Source organism: Anabrus simplex, chromosome 7, assembly GCF_040414725.1.
Source record: "Anabrus simplex isolate iqAnaSimp1 chromosome 7, ASM4041472v1, whole genome shotgun sequence".
Lineage (NCBI taxonomy): Eukaryota > Metazoa > Arthropoda > Insecta > Orthoptera > Tettigoniidae > Anabrus > Anabrus simplex.
Window position 1 is genome coordinate 79,924,953 of NC_090271.1, and position 19,679 is coordinate 79,944,631.

General features: G+C 38.2%; 1 protein-coding gene across 1 annotated transcript in view; it reads right to left on the reverse strand.

Moving 5' to 3' along the window:
- Window positions 1-19,679, reverse strand: part of LOC136877268 (succinate dehydrogenase [ubiquinone] flavoprotein subunit, mitochondrial) — a 133,638-nt gene that overhangs the window by 17,865 nt on the left and 96,094 nt on the right. The window contains exon 10 of the mRNA XM_067151177.2: window positions 2,071-2,214. Within this exon, the coding sequence (XP_067007278.1) occupies window positions 2,071-2,214 (144 nt within the window). The remainder of the gene's footprint in view (window positions 1-2,070; window positions 2,215-19,679) is intronic.

Consider the following 19,679-nt stretch of genomic DNA (forward strand, 5'->3'; position numbering starts at 1 on the left):
GTTGCGGCATCGTTCAGCAACTGTCAGAGAACTGCAACAAGACCTCAGGAGGGTCACTGGAGTCACGGTGTCTGACCAGAGAGTAAGGAACAGTTTAAGACAAGTGTCCTTACAACCCAGACGTCCTGTTTGAGTGCCCCATTTAATGCAGCAACATCGCGCAGCTCGCCTTTTTGTTTGCCCGTATCAACGTCAACTGGCAACTTCACCAATGGAGACCAGTGTTGTTCACAGACGAGTCCAGATTTCTCCTGACACAGCGTGATGGACATCATCGTGTATGGAGACGCCCTGGCGAGCAGTACATGTCAAATGTTGTCCAGGAAGGTGACCAATTCGGACAAGGTTCTGTGATAGCGTGGGGTGGCATCAGTATTCATGGCTGTATGGATCTTGTCGTCGTCCGCGGTAATCTTACCACTGCGGGGTACATCGAGCAGATACTGCTACAGCATGTGTTGCTTGCTGCATATGGTGTTGGCCCTGAATTCGTACTCGTGCACAACAATGCCAGGGCTCATGTAGCACGCATCACCAGAGCTGTCTTGCGAGAACTGGACATTCAAGAGATGGAATGACCAGCAGTGAGTCCCGACCTTAATCCCATCGAGCATTTGTGGGATAGGCTTGACAGAAGTGTTCGTGGGCATCCTGTCCCACCACAGACTCTCCAAGACCTCGAACAGGCTCTCATTGGTAAAGGTTTAGTTGGTAATATACCTGGATGTGAGGTATTGTTTTGTTTATGTTTCAAAAACATGTTCCCCCATTTTTTATTTTTTTTTAACTGTGTAGTTAGATTGTTACTGTACATGTTTATTAGTGAATTTGCCAGTTCAATATTTATAGCAGTAGTCATAGTGAATTATAAAGTAGGATAGAAAGTGAATTACAGCTCAGTTGCTTACTAATCTTAATCAAGACTACTTTGTGTTTTGCCTTGTGCCATTGTTGCATTAAAACCGTAAGTTAAGGATTTATTTTTTCAAGATTATATGAATACCTACAAGCTGACCTCCTGAAATCAGGTATGAATGACTTGATAAACCTTAGGGTGGCATGCACGAAGAATAAGTTCTACTTCCGTAGTAAAGTACTCGAGGCATTCTGCGACTTCCATACGAGAGTAAATTACTTCCAAAGTATTTTAGTCCTTTCAGATACTCCTGGACTAAATTACTACAAGAGTAAAATGTTGAAGAGCACCATCTTGTAGTAGAAGTAGAATAAAAGAAGTAGAAGTAAATCACAGCGTCGCACGAGTCGTAAGAATTGTTACAAAACCGGAACCTTGGTTAAGGTCGTTCATGTTAGGGTATGAATCAGTTTGAATATTCCTTTAGAAAGAAGCATGGTTATGTATTAAGGTTGAAGCATGTATGTTGGAAACTATTCAGGCGACCATAACAATTGAAGAAACCCCAACTCACGCTGTGATAAATCTCTAGTCAATACAATATGAGAAACCCCAATTCACGCTGTGATCAATCCAATCTACAATTGGAATGTCTAGTCATTATAAAATAAATTAATTCATTGTTCGTAAATTCTGGCAAAGTTAATGTACATACTGTACATACTGTACATATTGCAAACTATGTAAAAAGCATAAGACCATTGTATTTAGTAATAAATTAAGTTTACTATTAAATTCCGATGCTTTTAATAGTTTTAATTCTTGACCTTAAGATTTAGTATTAGGCTGAAGATGGCCATAACTAGGGCGAAACATGTCCCTAACTGGTGTTTTTAATTCATGTAGATTTTAATCACTAAAAATTATATTTGTATTGAAAAGGTGGACAGAATAATTTTAATCTTGAAAATGTTTTACTTAACATCTGTGTTATCCTGTGTTTTCTTGTGAATTTTATCTTGTCCAATCTTCTCCTTTAATTTTTGCTGTGCTGTTTTACCTTTCCTCATCGTTACTGGTGATTTGGTTGTTGAATTACGGTACCTTACCTTTGGTTTAATTTATGTCTCAATCCCTATCACATAAAGAGTAAAACTGGTGAGATATTAGGAGTATCAAGTTAAACAGTCAATTCAATAACACCTAATACAGACCTTGAAGTCCTCCCTTGCATGAGCACCTCTCGATTCCTTGCGGTTCTCGGCAGCCACAATAGTTTGTATGGCATTAATCATCAAGTTCTGCAACTCTAGTGTTTCCACAAGATCGGAATTCCATACCATACTATGATCAGACACCTGCAAAACAAAACAAAACCAAGAAATTACACAGTAATAATAAATTGTGAGAATGTTTTCAATCTGAAGTTATTTAGGAAAGATACATTTAATTTTCCTATTACCATCTTGGCCCAAATATAAGACTATGTTATTTACATTAAAATGTAAAAAGAAAACATAGTTGCCTTGTAGGTGCATGCAGCCTAGCATTTGATGACTCATTTTTTTAAGGTCTATTTGAATCATTTCCCAACTGTACTGGCTTATAGCGGTGAGAGTAACAACATTCATCACAACTGAGCTCAAGATCATGAATAAATCTAAATTTCTTGGGCTTTGATGGTTTTTTGTAATTTGTGGCTTGTGATCTATTGCTGCTTGGGTTGGCTTCATTGTGTTGATGCATTCTGGCAGATTGTGTGCAAAAGAGAGAATATTTGTCACTTCAGTTAAATAAATAAAGAAGAGAGGTTGATTAAGAGAGGTACCAACCTTTGAAATGGATTATCAGTAATAGCCCTCTGCCCCTGAGAAAAATTTCGAGTCAAGTCCAAAGCAGGCTCCTTCCTTCTCGATAATGTCATCCCTTTTGCCCTTCCCTCTAGCAATCTATTTGAAAATATATATCATTTTACACAATAACATTTGCACACAACCTGTTCTGTGATAAAACATTCCTTGTAGCTTGTTTCTCATGCAGCAGCTGCTTTTCAGTTTAGTTTCTCTTAAAGTATCCTTCCCACTGTGATGACATTTCCGTTTTCTAAACCATAAGCGATTCCAGTGTAGATGTGCTTAATGTAGGCCTCACTTCTTTCTCATTCTTTCTGTCAACTGTCAGGTACACTTAACACAGCAAATTTAACATTACTGAAGGATATATAGTGGAGAAGAGCAGCACCTGAGCTCCTTCACTCACAATTAATTTTACAACGCTTATGGGTAGCAAAAGGAAGTCGTGATCGAATAAGTATCGTTGCCAACTCACAAACACTGAACGAGGACGATGTAGGAGAAAGGCTCAAAAAGATAGAACATTTTTTCTTTTCTTTTTTTTTCCGTAGAAAATTATATTTTTGTGATAATGTCAGCTTTTCGTTAATAATTTCCCCTTTGACCATAATTCCGAAATCGTGAGGTGAAATCCATTATAATTACTAACAATCCGTAATAGTTGGCACGTCTGGATTTATGACAAACATCAAACTGCGAATTTAGTGCAAGACAAACCTGATCTCCTGCAGGACAGAAAAAAAACCAGTCAGGGCACTTTTATGGTGACCGAAAAAAATGTCATAAAGAGGGAACGTGCTAAAAATGAAAAACAATTTAGCTCTTAAATTTAAGATTAGTGTTTACAATTATAATTAATGAAATAAAGAAATATTTAAGAACACCAACATAGCAAAACATCAAGGAAAAACGTTCTTAGGAACGCAAACTATACACATCGCTTACAATTATGTTTAAAATTTGTTCTAGGAAAGTCCAATTTGTGGGCGATTTGCACACGTTTCATGTGTGGTTTAGCGTCCACTTTTTCAATAAACTTTAATTTTTCATCATCTATAAACTGTCTAGCTTTCTTCTTCTCCATAACTGATCGTTTACCCTCTACATTTAAGAAAATACAAAAATAATTCAAGCCTGTTGTGTCCTCCGGATACAATTTTGAGGATACTCTCTAAATAACGGGTCTAAATATCACGTTTTCCCAAACACGAGACCATTTGTATTTCTGACATTAAAGTTATTGAGTTCTCAATGTCTATTTCGAGTTGCATAATGACCGCTGTAAATCACACAGGAAAAGAAAAGAAAGCACACAAATAACTTTTAAATTGATAAAGAGAAATAAATGTCAAATGGGTGAGATTGGGCCTACTTTTGTTTATCGTCAAAAATACGTTTCTACTTTCTTATATGTACACTAATGGGTTCTGATACAGGTAGCAGTACTGATGCCGCAAGCACGCTCAATCTGCTGTCTATTATGACATGCATAAAAACTAATGTCCAATAACCAGTAACTGTGGGCGCGGGACCGCAACTCACCACGGACTGCCCGCTCAATAATTTCTCCCACGCGCTGTTACTCTCCGCCTCCACATGATCTGAAAGATTCTATTTGAACAATCAGTTCTTAGTTTAGGCCTAGGTGGACCGGCGGTGAGGCACGGAAATGGGTCGAACCCGCGCCGTATGAAAGAGGCCTCATGAACGTAAAATTAAGCACCAACACATCAGACACAAAGAGAATAATATTGGCTTGGGACTGACGCTCCCTGCAGTTGTAGGCCGACATGTGACCGCACTTCGAGGCCATGAAATTAAGTTCTCTAACAAATCCTTACCCAGGCCAGTTGTCGCTGACCTGTCGTGCGCGCAATGTGGCCGGGTACACTAATTTAAACTTCTTACGGTTATGAACGTACTAAAGAGTGACGTAAATGTGATATCCAGGTATATTTAGCATGTATTTAATAGGACACGTCCTGGGACTTCAGAAGAATGGCGTAATAACCAGGGAAATGCGCTAAAGGGGGAACTCCTAACCAGTTTCGACTGTATATCATTATCCTCCATGATTCCCTGTTGTTGACTTGCTTTATTAGATAATACATGGTTCTTCCACATATATATTGAGAAACTTAAGGACCATCCAGACATTCTGGATTGTCAAAACGATTGCATAAAGAAAAAGTAACAAAATTAAATGCCAACATATAATAACAAACATCTGATCAATCTATAAAATCAAACACTACCAGTCAGGTCGTTCACATTGTGCGCAAGGTGAGTACTCATGTTTTCTCTTAGTTTTTCGCCATTCCCTTCCTTTAAAATATCTCGCGTGAATTCTAACTTTTTCATCATCAGGTTCTATTGGTTCCAACTTGGATTGAGAATTTTCTACATACCACAGCAAGAATACATTATATTATAAGAATATCGTATGGTTTTATCTACATTTAATTTCTGTATCAGAAATATTGGACCTTAAGCAATGTTCAACATTCAATTCTCTACATGAAGATGCACTTGAAATATAGAACTCAATAGCAGTATCTGGACTTTGCATTCAACCGGCAGTTTATACTTTAAATGTGCAATTTTAGAGTATTCACTAAACAAGGGTATATTTTCAATCATCATTGTAAAATATCATGTGATACTATTCTTACAGTACAATTGTAATTGCTGAAAATTTTATTTGTCATTGATCAGTACAACATTATTTTATCTATCAACATTTCATCACTCCACCATTTTGGACGTACATTATCGCATCACATACAAAGTTCATCTTTCCACAATGTAATTTTGTTTTAGGACATTGGCAAATCCATAAGTGTATCTTAGTTAGGCCACATAGGGTCGAAACTAGTCCCTTGATAACATATTGTAATGTATTTATAGACATTACAATTATTGTACAGTACTGAGTAGGTGGAATAAACTTTGTAAATTATATGTACCGTATTTCACGGCATAATCGTCGCACTTTTTATACCAAAATTTTCGAAAAAAATTGTAGGGTGCGACCATTATACGATGAATATTTAATACCAGTATTTGTATTACTCAAAAAATGTATTTATAACTAAATTGTATTTGATACAAATTTAAGATGCAAGTAATACTCGCGTTTATACATCAAAATAATTAAAATAGTCTAAAACAAAATTCATAATTTTTCGCAACAATTCGGTGAACGATTTTCCAACCTGAAAATAAAAATGAACGTATTAAGTTAATTTGTCATTAATTTGAGTATTAAAGTTAAAATATTACACTTGCAAAAAATTATCGCTTTGTTGTGAAATGCGGACTTACCGGTACGCAATTTATTCCAAATCTTAGGTGTCGCTATCGCAGGTTTCGCTATCTGATGCGCCGTCCTCGCCTCTGTTAATACCAGTATCAGATTCTTCGTCTCCCTGCCACACTGCGTCATCTTCGGAACCGTCTAGTGCATTCGAAATCACAGTCCTTTTGAAGCTCTTGGAGACTAGTTCAGGTGGTATAAGATCCCAACTCTTCTTCACCCACGAGCATAACAAGTCCAAGGGTGGACGCCTGATATTTCCGGCGGGCGTCAATTGCTGATCGCCGCTCATCATCCACTCGTTGTAAAATCGACGTAAGTGGTCTTTAAAGGGTTTATTAACACATACGTCTAGTGGCTGCAAAGCAGATGTTAGGCCACCAGGAATGACTATCTGTCGTGTCTTATTTGTAGTGAGAATTTGCTTCACTTCGTTCACGAGATGACCTCGGAAACTATCTAAAACAAGCAGAGCTGGTTGTTTTAGTAGTGCACCAGGTCTTCTATTCCACACAGTTTTAACCCAGTCCAGCATGAGTTCTACGTCCATCCAACCCTTTGGTTGCACTCGTACATGAATTCCACGGGGAAACTGTATATTCTTAGGCATCGTTTTCCTCTTGAAAATGATGTAAGGCGGCAACTTTCTCCCGTCAGCTGTAATGGCTAGCATTGCCGTGCATCGCAACTTCTCACTACCGCTGGTTTTCATTAATACACTCCGTGATCCTTTTAGCGCAATAGTGCTGTTGCGAGGCATATCAAAAAAGATTGGAGTCTGATCGGCATTACCGATTTGAGAAAGCAAGTACGAAGTTTCCTTGCGCAAACGTATGACAAATCGGTGAAAATTTACAATCTTGTCCGTGTAATCAGCAGGCAACTTTTGGCTTAGTGTTGTTCTCCTTCGCACTGACAGATTGTGTCGTCGCATGAACCCCTTAATCCACCCACGAGTCGCCTTAAACTGAGTTACCGGTATGTTGTGTTTGCGCGCTACCTCCTGTCCCTTAATTTGTAACATTTCATATGATACACTGCAGCCATTGTTACGTATTTCACTGACGTACCTAAACACTTCTTCGTCAATTATAGGAAACTTCCCTGTTTTAGGACCTCTAAACGCGCGTCTAGAAGGGTTTGTGCTTTTTAGCTTGTTTTTTACTTTCCGCCAGTCACGCACCAACTTTTCACTCACAGAAAATTTTCTTTCTGCAGCTCTGTTCCCGTGCTGTTCAGCGAAGGCAATTACGCTTAGCTTGAAGCCCGCAGAATAGTTTCTATATTTACCCATAATCGCTTATAAATGCTTCACACGTTAATGTTTTGCGATATAAATGACTTTCCGTAATTGTTCACTATTAAAACAAATTATTTCTGCAAACACCCAAAACACAAATTAAAAACTTGAATTCTCACGCACACATGTCTACAGTAAGCACGTAAATCTGAAACAAATAAATGCATCTGTGATCTGTCCATTCCAGAGCAGCCAATACTGTTAGGCAGCAAGGAAGCATGCAACAATTTATCAGTTTAGCTCGTTGGTTGCGACACACTACTGCGCTTGCGCAAAGCTTGCAAACCGGAGCTCTAGCTAGCGCGGTGTAGATCTACTGTATAGTTGACTGTATTCCGAGACGTCAGTAACAAACATTAATTTTTTTCAATTTCTTTTAAACATACGGTAATTAGGTTAATATTTCTTCCCAGTTATTGATGATTTTACATTACAAGACTGACGAGTTTATAAAATAAAACTTTAATAGCATTGGCTAATAATTATCTTGACTGCTTGGATAAAAGTTTTCATCCCATGCCCGGACACGTATGACGTAGTAGTAGGTAAGATAAGAGTCTAGCGATGACAACTGAGACATCGTAAATAATTCGGCTGAATAATTCCGTGGAAATCTGCGTTATCGTCTTGGATTTCACTTCGTGCGCAATAACACAGGAGCCGGCCCCATGGTGTAGGGGTAGCGTGCTTGCCTCTTACACGGAGGCCTCGGGTTCAATTCACGGCCGGGTCAGGGAATTTTACCTGTATCTGAGGGCTGGTTCGAGGTCCATTCAACCTACCTAGCCAGTATTTCCTGGCGACGTTGCCGATAAGCGATAACTTACAGCCTTACGTATTTCAAATGGGAACTCATAATATGTAGGTGGTGAATAAATAGTACACTGTCTCGCGACCACGTTGTCAAACTGCCGATAGCCTACCGGTAAGCATAATATGTAGGTGGTGAATAAATAGTACACTGTCTCGCGACCACGTTGTCAAACTGCCGATAGTCTACCGGTAAGCCATGCGTCGTACATATACCGGTATTATTTATTTATACGTTGTGCAACATGTCGCAAACGTGACTGTGTTGCCAAATTGCCCGTAAACCATACACGTATTTAAACTGCGCATTCATGTGCAACTTACGTTGCAGTTCCATTTACCTTTTAACCAGATTAGTGAACAAAATTTGGACGTGCGACGATTATGTAATTAAAGGTTTAAAGTCCGATTTTTGTATTGAAAATAAAGGATGCGACGATTACGCGGTGGCGACGATTATGCCGTGAAATACGGTAATCTTAATTCAATACGGAACCAATAATGAAATTTATAACCTTAAATGATGACGCTAACCAAGCAAAACAAAAAGCCTTCCAATACCTAGGCATAAAGCTAAAAATAGCCAAGATATGCAAAGATGTCGATTTCTTGAAGCAGTGCATTTTATTTAACGCCAAACTTTCTAAGAAACAACAAAAAGAAACACCGGATCACGTCACTAACCATCAAAACTCAAAATAAGACTAATAAAATTTGGTTGAAAGACGAAATCGGATTCTTAAACAGGAAAAAATCATTCCTAAATCACAAATTATACGAGACTAACCTTGCAGCAACAAAATTACTTTCTAATGCGCACTGGACACTTTTCTGTCAACTAGTTGAAGACAAACTATTTAAAGATTTAGCCAAAAAACAACATAATTTAGAGCATACATTGAATAAATTAAAGAACTATAAACTTTACAACAATCAAAGTAGATACATTAGCACACCTATAGATGATTGCAAGCAGTTCCATCCACCTATCATTAATTTATCCAAGACACCCCTAAGTGAAAATGAACAAGTAATTTCAGTCAAAGGACCCAAGCATAACTGGCCCAATTCAAATACAATTAGTTCAACTATCACAATGATTACAGAATCAGAGCTAGCTATCTCAAAAATGCCATTAGATACACAAGATAAATTAAGAATTGAGGTAAAAAAGAAGCTCAACAACATCCTTTCTCATTACAACTCACCCAACCTTTCTGACAACATTGGTAACAAGAAAACAATAGCTGAGCAAAAACTTCCACATGCCCTAAAAAAGAAAAGACACACGGCAATCCTTTCGATAAGCATTTAACCAAACGCAGTGTAGTGTAGTGTAGATACATTCTAGTATAGATACAGTACATTTAGATAGTGCCGTACCTCGCCTGCTATATTCGTGTGTATCTATTAGACCGTAATACTAATAATAATTTGTCTAAGCATTTAGCTTCAATGGTAATCTTTCAGTACAGTAGTTCTTGCAAATTCCATTTCTGTTGTGCTTAGAAGTGACATACGGTACGGTACCGGTATCGTAATTAGGATACGTCTGAAAGTAGTTTAAAAATTACTGTAGTGTACTGTACAGTAGTATACGAGTAATATCCTATTAGAATTTAGTGTGCTTATTTTATTATTGTAAAATATTTGTGTAGTACTGGTGTAGTAGAGGTATCCTTAGAAACTCTTACTAAAATACTGTTGTTGTAATTAGGATAGGCTTAATTGCAGTTTGGAATTGTGTAGTTCTTGTGTATTACTTTCGATATTCAGTAATTAACAGCAGTTTTTTATCCTGTTAGGGGTTGTAGGATAAAAAAATAGAGCACAACTAAGTAGTATTGTAGTGTAGTCGTATATTAATTACCTTATTGTCGTGTACTATCCCAGACACTATATTCATTTATTTTTTTGCAAATAAGTTATTTTATTTTTAATTTAATTTTCCCCCCCGTAAAGAATGGCTAAGGAAAGCGAGTGTACTTACTGTGGGTGTGGTGAGGCATTGAGGGGTATGAGGGAGGAGTTGGAAAGTTTGAGGGAGATAATTAGGATTCTCACAGAAGACGGGAAGGAAGATAGGACTCCCTCAAACAATGTACAGGTTACAGTAGGTGTACAAGAGGGAGGGGAAGGAAAGGGAGGAGTTGTAGAAGACAGGTGGTCTAATGTTCTAAGGGGAAGGAGACTGCAGGCTAAGGGCTCTATTCAGGATCAGAATTCAGGACAGGTGTCTGTGCGAAATCGGTACGAGTCACTCCAGGTAGAACAACAGAGGGAAGATGAGGCACAGGGAACTGTTGCTGAGATGCGTGGAAGTAGGGGGAAGGGAAAAGGTAGGAAAGGGAAATGTAGAGTAGAGGATAGGAAAAGACAGGTGGAACAGGGTCATGGGAAGGATAAAAGGGAGGAGGAAGTAGCTTCTGCAGCTATCAGGAAAGATAGGGCTGAACAGGAGGGGAGGGGTTCAAATGAGGTGGGTAGGGTTGAGGCTCTGGTCATGGGGGATTCTATCGTTAAGACACGTGGGGAAAGTGTGTGGAGGAAAGGGAACCAGGGTAGAATGTTACCCAGGAATTAGGCTGAGGCAGATGTTGAGGAAAGTAGAAGAGAGGGAGAAGGGGAAGGAGAAGGTGGTAGTGTTTCATGTTGGTACCAACAACGTAAGGCAAGCTGATATAAGTACCAACATAGTTGGAGATGTGTGGGATCTGGTAAATGCAGCACGGGTGAAGTTTAAGAAAGCGGAGATTGTTATTAGTGGAATACTGTGTAGGAGGGATACTGACTGGAGGGTGATTGGGGATTTAAATGAGACTATGGAGTGGGTATGTGGGAAACTGGGAGTGAAATTTCTAGATCCTAACGGGTGGGTAGGAGATACGGATCTGCGCTCGGATGGCCTTCATTTAAACCGCAGTGGTACGTATAAGTTAGGAAATTTATTTGGACACTTTTCTGTCAACTAGTTGAAGACAAACTATTTAAAGATTTAGCCAAAAAACAACATAATTTAGAGCATACATTGAATAAATTAAAGAACTATAAACTTTACAACAATCAAAGTAGATACATTAGCACACCTATAGATGATTGCAAGCAGTTCCATCCACCTATCATTAATTTATCCAAGACACCCCTAAGTGAAAATGAACAAGTAATTTCAGTCAAAGGACCCAAGCATAACTGGCCCAATTCAAATACAATTAGTTCAACTATCACAATGATTACAGAATCAGAGCTAGCTATCTCAAAAATGCCATTAGATACACAAGATAAATTAAGAATTGAGGTAAAAAAGAAGCTCAACAACATCCTTTCTCATTACAACTCACCCAACCTTTCTGACAACATTGGTAACAAGAAAACAATAGCTGAGCAAAAACTTCCACATGCCCTAAAAAAGAAAAGACACACGGCAATCCTTTCGATAAGCATTTAACCAAACGCAGTGTAGTGTAGTGTAGATACATTCTAGTATAGATACAGTACATTTAGATAGTGCCGTACCTCGCCTGCTATATTCGTGTGTATCTATTAGACCGTAATACTAATAATAATTTGTCTAAGCATTTAGCTTCAATGGTAATCTTTCAGTACAGTAGTTCTTGCAAATTCCATTTCTGTTGTGCTTAGAAGTGACATACGGTACGGTACCGGTATCGTAATTAGGATACGTCTGAAAGTAGTTTAAAAATTACTGTAGTGTACTGTACAGTAGTATACGAGTAATATCCTATTAGAATTTAGTGTGCTTATTTTATTATTGTAAAATATTTGTGTAGTACTGGTGTAGTAGAGGTATCCTTAGAAACTCTTACTAAAATACTGTTGTTGTAATTAGGATAGGCTTAATTGCAGTTTGGAATTGTGTAGTTCTTGTGTATTACTTTCGATATTCAGTAATTAACAGCAGTTTTTTATCCTGTTAGGGGTTGTAGGATAAAAAAATAGAGCACAACTAAGTAGTATTGTAGTGTAGTCGTATATTAATTACCTTATTGTCGTGTACTATCCCAGACACTATATTCATTTATTTTTTTGCAAATAAGTTATTTTATTTTTAATTTAATTTTCCCCCCCGTAAAGAATGGCTAAGGAAAGCGAGTGTACTTACTGTGGGTGTGGTGAGGCATTGAGGGGTATGAGGGAGGAGTTGGAAAGTTTGAGGGAGATAATTAGGATTCTCACAGAAGACGGGAAGGAAGATAGGACTCCCTCAAACAATGTACAGGTTACAGTAGGTGTACAAGAGGGAGGGGAAGGAAAGGGAGGAGTTGTAGAAGACAGGTGGTCTAATGTTCTAAGGGGAAGGAGACTGCAGGCTAAGGGCTCTATTCAGGATCAGAATTCAGGACAGGTGTCTGTGCGAAATCGGTACGAGTCACTCCAGGTAGAACAACAGAGGGAAGATGAGGCACAGGGAACTGTTGCTGAGATGCGTGGAAGTAGGGGGAAGGGAAAAGGTAGGAAAGGGAAATGTAGAGTAGAGGATAGGAAAAGACAGGTGGAACAGGGTCATGGGAAGGATAAAAGGGAGGAGGAAGTAGCTTCTGCAGCTATCAGGAAAGATAGGGCTGAACAGGAGGGGAGGGGTTCAAATGAGGTGGGTAGGGTTGAGGCTCTGGTCATGGGGGATTCTATCGTTAAGACACGTGGGGAAAGTGTGTGGAGGAAAGGGAACCAGGGTAGAATGTTACCCAGGAATTAGGCTGAGGCAGATGTTGAGGAAAGTAGAAGAGAGGGAGAAGGGGAAGGAGAAGGTGGTAGTGTTTCATGTTGGTACCAACAACGTAAGGCAAGCTGATATAAGTACCAACATAGTTGGAGATGTGTGGGATCTGGTAAATGCAGCACGGGTGAAGTTTAAGAAAGCGGAGATTGTTATTAGTGGAATACTGTGTAGGAGGGATACTGACTGGAGGGTGATTGGGGATTTAAATGAGACTATGGAGTGGGTATGTGGGAAACTGGGAGTGAAATTTCTAGATCCTAACGGGTGGGTAGGAGATACGGATCTGCGCTCGGATGGCCTTCATTTAAACCGCAGTGGTACGTATAAGTTAGGAAATTTATTTGGAAGGGTAATAGGCAGGTACATTCAGGGAAACAGGATGGCCTAGGGAGCGGTGATAAGGGAACAGGGAACTGGAAATCAAGTAGGGATGACATAAAATTGTTAGTGTTGAACTGTAGAAGTATTGTAAAGAAAGGAATAGAATTAAGTAATTTAATAGATATATATTTACCAGATATTGTAATAGGAGTTGAATCATGGCTGAGAAATGATATAATGGATGCAGAAATTTTCTCACCGCACTGGAGTGTGTATCGTAGAGATAGGATAAGAATGGTGGGAGGGGGTGTGTTCATTCTGGTGAAAGAAGAATTTGTAAGCTACGAAAAAGTTAAAGATGAGACACATGAAATTCTAGGTGTAAGGCTCATTTCTAAAGATAATAGGCAACTTGATATATTTGGAGTGTACAGATCGGGAAAGGGTAGCACTGACGCGGATTCGGAATTATTTGATAGGATAGTCAGCTATGTGGGAAATGACATGGAAAGAAATGTGATTGTAGCGGGAGATCTGAATTTGCCAGATGTAAACTGGGAAGGAAATGCGAACGACAGGAAGCATGACCAACAAATGGCAAATAAGTTAATATGGGAAGGACAGCTAATTCAGAAAGTGATGGAACCAACCAGAGGGAAAAATATCCTGGATGTGGTGCTGATAAAACCAGATGAGCTCTATAGGGAAACTGAAGTAATAGATGGTATTAGTGATCACGAAGCTGTTTTTGTCGTAGTTAAAAATAAATGTGATAGAAAGGAAGGTCTTAAAAGTAGGACTGTTAGGCAGTACCATATGCCTGATAAAGCAGGCATGAGGCAGTTTCTAAAAAGTAACTATGATCGGTGGAAAACGGTAAATAAAAATGTAAACAGACTATGGGATGGGTTTAAAGAAATTGTTGAGGAATGCCAAAACAGGTTTGTACCTTTAAGAGTGGTAAGGAACGGTGAAGACCCACCTTATTATCATAGAGAAATAAAGAGACTAAGAAGGAGGTGCAGAGTGGAAAGAAATAAGAGTTAGAAATGGCTGTGGAAGTAAGGAGAAATTGAAGGAACTTACTAGAAAATTGAATCAAGCAAAGAAGGCAGCTAAGGATAACATGATGGCAAGCATAATTGGCAGTCATACAAATTTTAGTGAAAAATGGAAGGGTATGTATAGGTATTTTAAGGCAGAAACAGGTTCCAAGAAGGACATTCCAGGAATAATTAATGAACAAGGGGAGTGTGTATGTGAGGATCTTCAAAAGGCAGAAGTATTCAGTCAGCAGTATGTAAAGATTGTTGGTTACAAGGATAATGTCAAGATAGAGGAGGAGACTAAGGCCAAAGAAGTCATAAAATTGACATATGATAACAATGACATTTACAATAAGATACAAAAGTTGAAAACTATAAAAGCGGCTGGAATTGATCAGATTTCTGGGGATATACTAAAGACAATGGGTTGGGATATAGTACCATATCTGAAGTACTTATTTGATTATTGTTTGGTCGGAGGAGCTATACCAGATGAATGGAGAGTTGCTATAGTAGTCCATGTGTATAAAGGAGAGGGTGATAGACATAAAGCTGAAAATTACAGGCCAGTAAGTTTGACATGCATTGTATGTAAGCTTTGGGAAGGCATTCTTTCTGATTATATTAGACATGTTTGTGAAATTAATAACTGGTTCGATAGAAGGCAATTCGGTTTTAGGAAAAGTTATTCCACTGAAGCTCAACTTGTAGGATTTCAGCAAGATATAGCAGATATCTTGGATTCTGGAGGTCAAATGGACTGTATCGCGACTGACCTGTCTAAAGCATTTGATAGGGTGGATCATGGGAGACTACTGGCAAAAATGAGTGCAATTGGACTAGACAAAAGAGTGACTGAATGGATTGCTATATTTCTAGACAATAGATCTCAGAGTTAGAGTAGGTGAAGCTTTGTCTGACCCTGTAATAGTTGAGAGGGGAGTTCCTCAGGGCAGTGTTATCGGACCTTTATGTTTTCTTATATATATAAATTATATGAGTAAAGGAGTGGAATCGGAGGCTTTTTGCGGATGATGTTATTCTCTATAGAGTGATAAATAAGTTACAAGATTGTGAGCAACTGCAACGTGACCTCGAAAATGTTGTGAGATGGACAGCAGGCAATGGTATGTTGATAAACGGGGTTAAAAGTCAGGTTGTGAGTTTCACAAATAGGAAAAGCCCTCTCAGTTTTAATTACTGCGTTGATGGGGTGAAAGTTCCTTTTGGGGATCATTGCAAGTATCTAGGTGTTAATATAAGGAAAGATCTTCATTGGGGTAATCACATAAATGGGATTGTAAATGAAGGGTACAGATCTCTGCACATGGTTATGAGGGTGTTTAGGGGTTGTAGTAAGGATGTAAAGGAGAGTGCATATAAGTCTGTGGTAAGACCCCAACTAGAGTATGGTTCCAGTGTATGGGACCCTCACCAGGATTACCTGATTCAAGAACTGGAAAAAATCCAAAGAAAAGCAGCTGGATTTGTTCTGAGTGATTTCCGACAAAAGAGTAGCGTTACAAAAATGTTGCAATGTTTGGGTTGGGAAGAATTGAGAGAAAGAAGAAGAGCTGCTCGACTAAGTGGTATGTTCCGAGCTGTCAGCGGAGAGATGGCGTGGAATGATATTAGTAGACGAATAAGTTTGAATGGCGTTTATAAAAGTAGGAAAGATCACAATATGAAGATAAAGTTGGAATTCAAGAGGACAAACTGGGGCAAATATTCATTTATAGGAAGGGGAGTTAGGGATTGGAATAACTTACCGAGGGAGATGTTCAATAAATTTCCAATTTCTTTGAAATCATTTAGGAAAAGGCTAGGAAAGCAACAGATAGGGAATCTGCCGCCTGGGCGACTGCCCTAAATGCAGATCAGTATTGATTGATTGATTGAATGATCTAATTGTGACCAAAGCCGATAAAGGCAACACAACAGTAATTATCGATAAAAATGAATACATCGGTAAAACATCAGATTTCTTCACAGATTGTCCTTTATCCGTATTTAAAAAAGATCCTACGCAAAAAGTTCAAAGATTCCTCAAACAAGCCTTTAATAACATCTCCTTTCTGCTTACCGAACAAGAGAAAAGTCAACTTATAAGTATGAACCCGGGTCTTCCTACTATCAGAGCTCTCCCGAAGATACGTAAGGCCGGTGTTCCCATTCGACTAATCATTAGTTATAGACTGAATCCATTGTAAAAAAAACATTGCAATTTATCCAAAGGTTCTTAAGGAATAACTACCAATTCTTATCTAAGAAGTCCATTAAAAACATATGAATTAATAGATAAACTAAACAAGTTCAGGATGCAACCCGATTATTCTCTCCACTCTTTTGATACTATAAACATGTACTCCAGCATCCAAATTTCCAAGTTAATTCCCATCATTGAAAATAACTTGAACAAAAATAGTCATTTGAATAAATTAGAGATTCAAGACTTTATTATGTTACTTAAATTGGTCGTAAACAACAACTTTTTCATGTTCAATGGTATCATCTACCAACAGAACGGTCAGGCAATGGGTTCACCAGCCTCAGGTATTCTTGCGGAAATTTACCTCGATTTCCTCGCGAACACTAAAATTAACAACAAATTCGATAACATCCTCTTCTGGGCCAGGTATGTTGATGATGTTCTAGCAATTATAAATGAAAAATCAACAGACGCTCCCACCCCCCTTCAAGGGCTAAACAGCATCGACTCCCATATCAAATTCACTCTGGAATCAGAAACAGATCAAAAGATCAACTTTCTAGATCTAACCATCATAAGACATCCAGATTCTTTAAACTATGAAATTTATAGAAAACCCACCCAACCCGCAGTTACTATTCTTCAAGATTCAACTCACCCCCAACTTCATAAAAGAGAAACATATAATAGCCTAAATCACCGAGCATTCAACATACCCATGGCTAAGAAAGATCTTTCCATTGAATTGAATACTATTCGCGGTATAGCAAAATTCAATGGCTTCGGTAGCCACTTTATAGAAAAGTTTATCAATAAACATAAATTTCGCCCCAAAACAACACTTAAGAAAGAACTACCTAAACACGAATCCTTTTCCACTTTCACTTTTAATAACAATATTCATAAGATCACTAATATTTTCAAGAAAAAAGGCATAAAAATGGCATTCAAAACCAATAATAACAGTACACACATTCTACATAACACGTCACACATCAACAAGGTAAACTCCGTTTAATGACTGAATATTTATTGTATTGAATTAGGATACTCTCATTTTTTACCTTTGTAAAGGTAAACAGGTACGCAAAATCCTGCTCTAATATTTCTTATGTAGGGCAAACTGGAAGAAGTTTTAATATAAGATATCTGGAACATAACAACGCAGTCAAATATAAATTTTCGGCTATCGGCCAACATATGGTCGATTACGATCATAAATTCACGAATACTGAACTAGACGTGGACATTCTTGAAATAGCTAACAAGGACCCTCTGCTTAATATAACTGAGAATTTTTATATATATCTGGACCAGTACTTTAATGCTAACTATAACCTGAACGAAATAACGGAAAAGTCCAATATTTTATTTGATTTATTCATGACCTATTTCAGAAAAAACAATTTAGCGGATCAAAAATCTTTCTTTAATTAAAGGTCCTCCGTCGAGACAATCGCCATCATTCCCCCACCCGTCGGCCCCACCTTAAGCCACTTCCCATTTCCCCGCCCCTCCCTTCGCATGACACCCGCTCCACTGAGTTGCTCCTCCCTCCACTAACTTTCTTCCCCTCCTATTCCATGTCATTCTCATTACTCTAGGTGCACTCTACCAGTCAGGTCGTTCACATTGCGTGCAAGGTGAGTACTCATGTTTTCTCTTCGTTTTTTGCCATTCCCTTCCTTTAAAATATCTCGCATTAATTCTAACTTTTTCATCACCAGGTTCTATTGGTTCCAACTTGGATTGGGAATTTTCTACATACCACAGCAAGAATACATTATATTATAAGAATATCATATGGTTTTATCTACATTTAATTTCTGTATCAGAAATATTGGACCTTAAGCAATGTTCAACATTCAATTCTCTACATGAAGATGCACTTGAAATATAGAACTCAACAGAAGTATCTGGACTTTGCATTCAACCGGCATTTTATACTTTAAATGTGCAATTTTAAAGTATTCACTAAACAAGGGCATATTTTTAATCATCATTGTAAAAAATCATGTGATACTATTCTTACAGTCTAATTGTAATTGCTGAAAATTTTATTTGTCATTGATCAGTACAACATTATTTTATCTATCAACATTTCATCACTCCACCATTTTGTATGTACATTATTGCATCACATACACAGTTCATCTTTCCACAATGTAATTTTGTTTTAGGACATCGGCAAATCCGTACGTGTTCTTAGTTAGGCTGATGACCCACATAGGGTCAAAACTAGTCCCTTGATGACATATTGTAATGTATTTATAGACATTGCAATTATTGTACAGTATTGAGTAGGTGGAATAAACTTTGTAAATTATATGCATTTATAGTATTCAAATAATACACTTGAATAACTCACTGGCAAACATAACCTCACACAACGAAAGGAAAAAACAGACGATTCAAAGACGAAGACAAATTATGTTGGGCCCGTTGTGCAAGTGCTTTATTTTCTGGATTAGTTTACTGTTTGCATTTTGAGATGCCTTGTACTTGAACGGAAAGTGCCCGACGCCCTTAAAACATTGTGGCTTTTTGGATCTTAATACGACGAGGGGAGGAAGTCTCTCGCTTCTGTCTGCATTGCAACAGTGTACAGTGAACCCCACCCTTGTACGATTTCCTGGATTGGCACTTCTCTCTTTTAAAACCACAAGTCCATTTAGGCCTGACATTAAAAGAACAAACAATGGAGAACAATGGAGTTTCATCGGCATTGACAATATTGTTCGGTGCATACGAATTGCGTAGGATATATGAGCCACGCTTTTTTCGCCGTATGTCAGCATCGCCAGTGTTCACGGTTTGTGCTTCTTCGCACACTGCCTGCTACATGATACTGTGCCATTCCTTAAAATGCTGAAAACAAAAGAATTACGATTTCACTCGAACTTAGGAACTATGAAACACACTGTAAACACACCACAGTGAGTGAAAGTTGCGAGACCTACCCCTGCACGTTCCAGAAGACACGTTCCATCATGACGCGGAAAAATTTTGAATTTAAATTACTCTGTAAAATACTTTTTCTTATAATGAAAAGGCAGTTTTGAATTAAAAGTCCATATTTCAGTAATGGAAGAGACATTGTTCTTCGATTTTATTCACTCCAACCACGATCCATAATAATTCTTTGCATCCTGATTCACAGAAAAAATCAGCATATTACAGCTTTATTAACAGAGCCTTCGAAATTCCATTAACCAATAAAGAGAGGAATA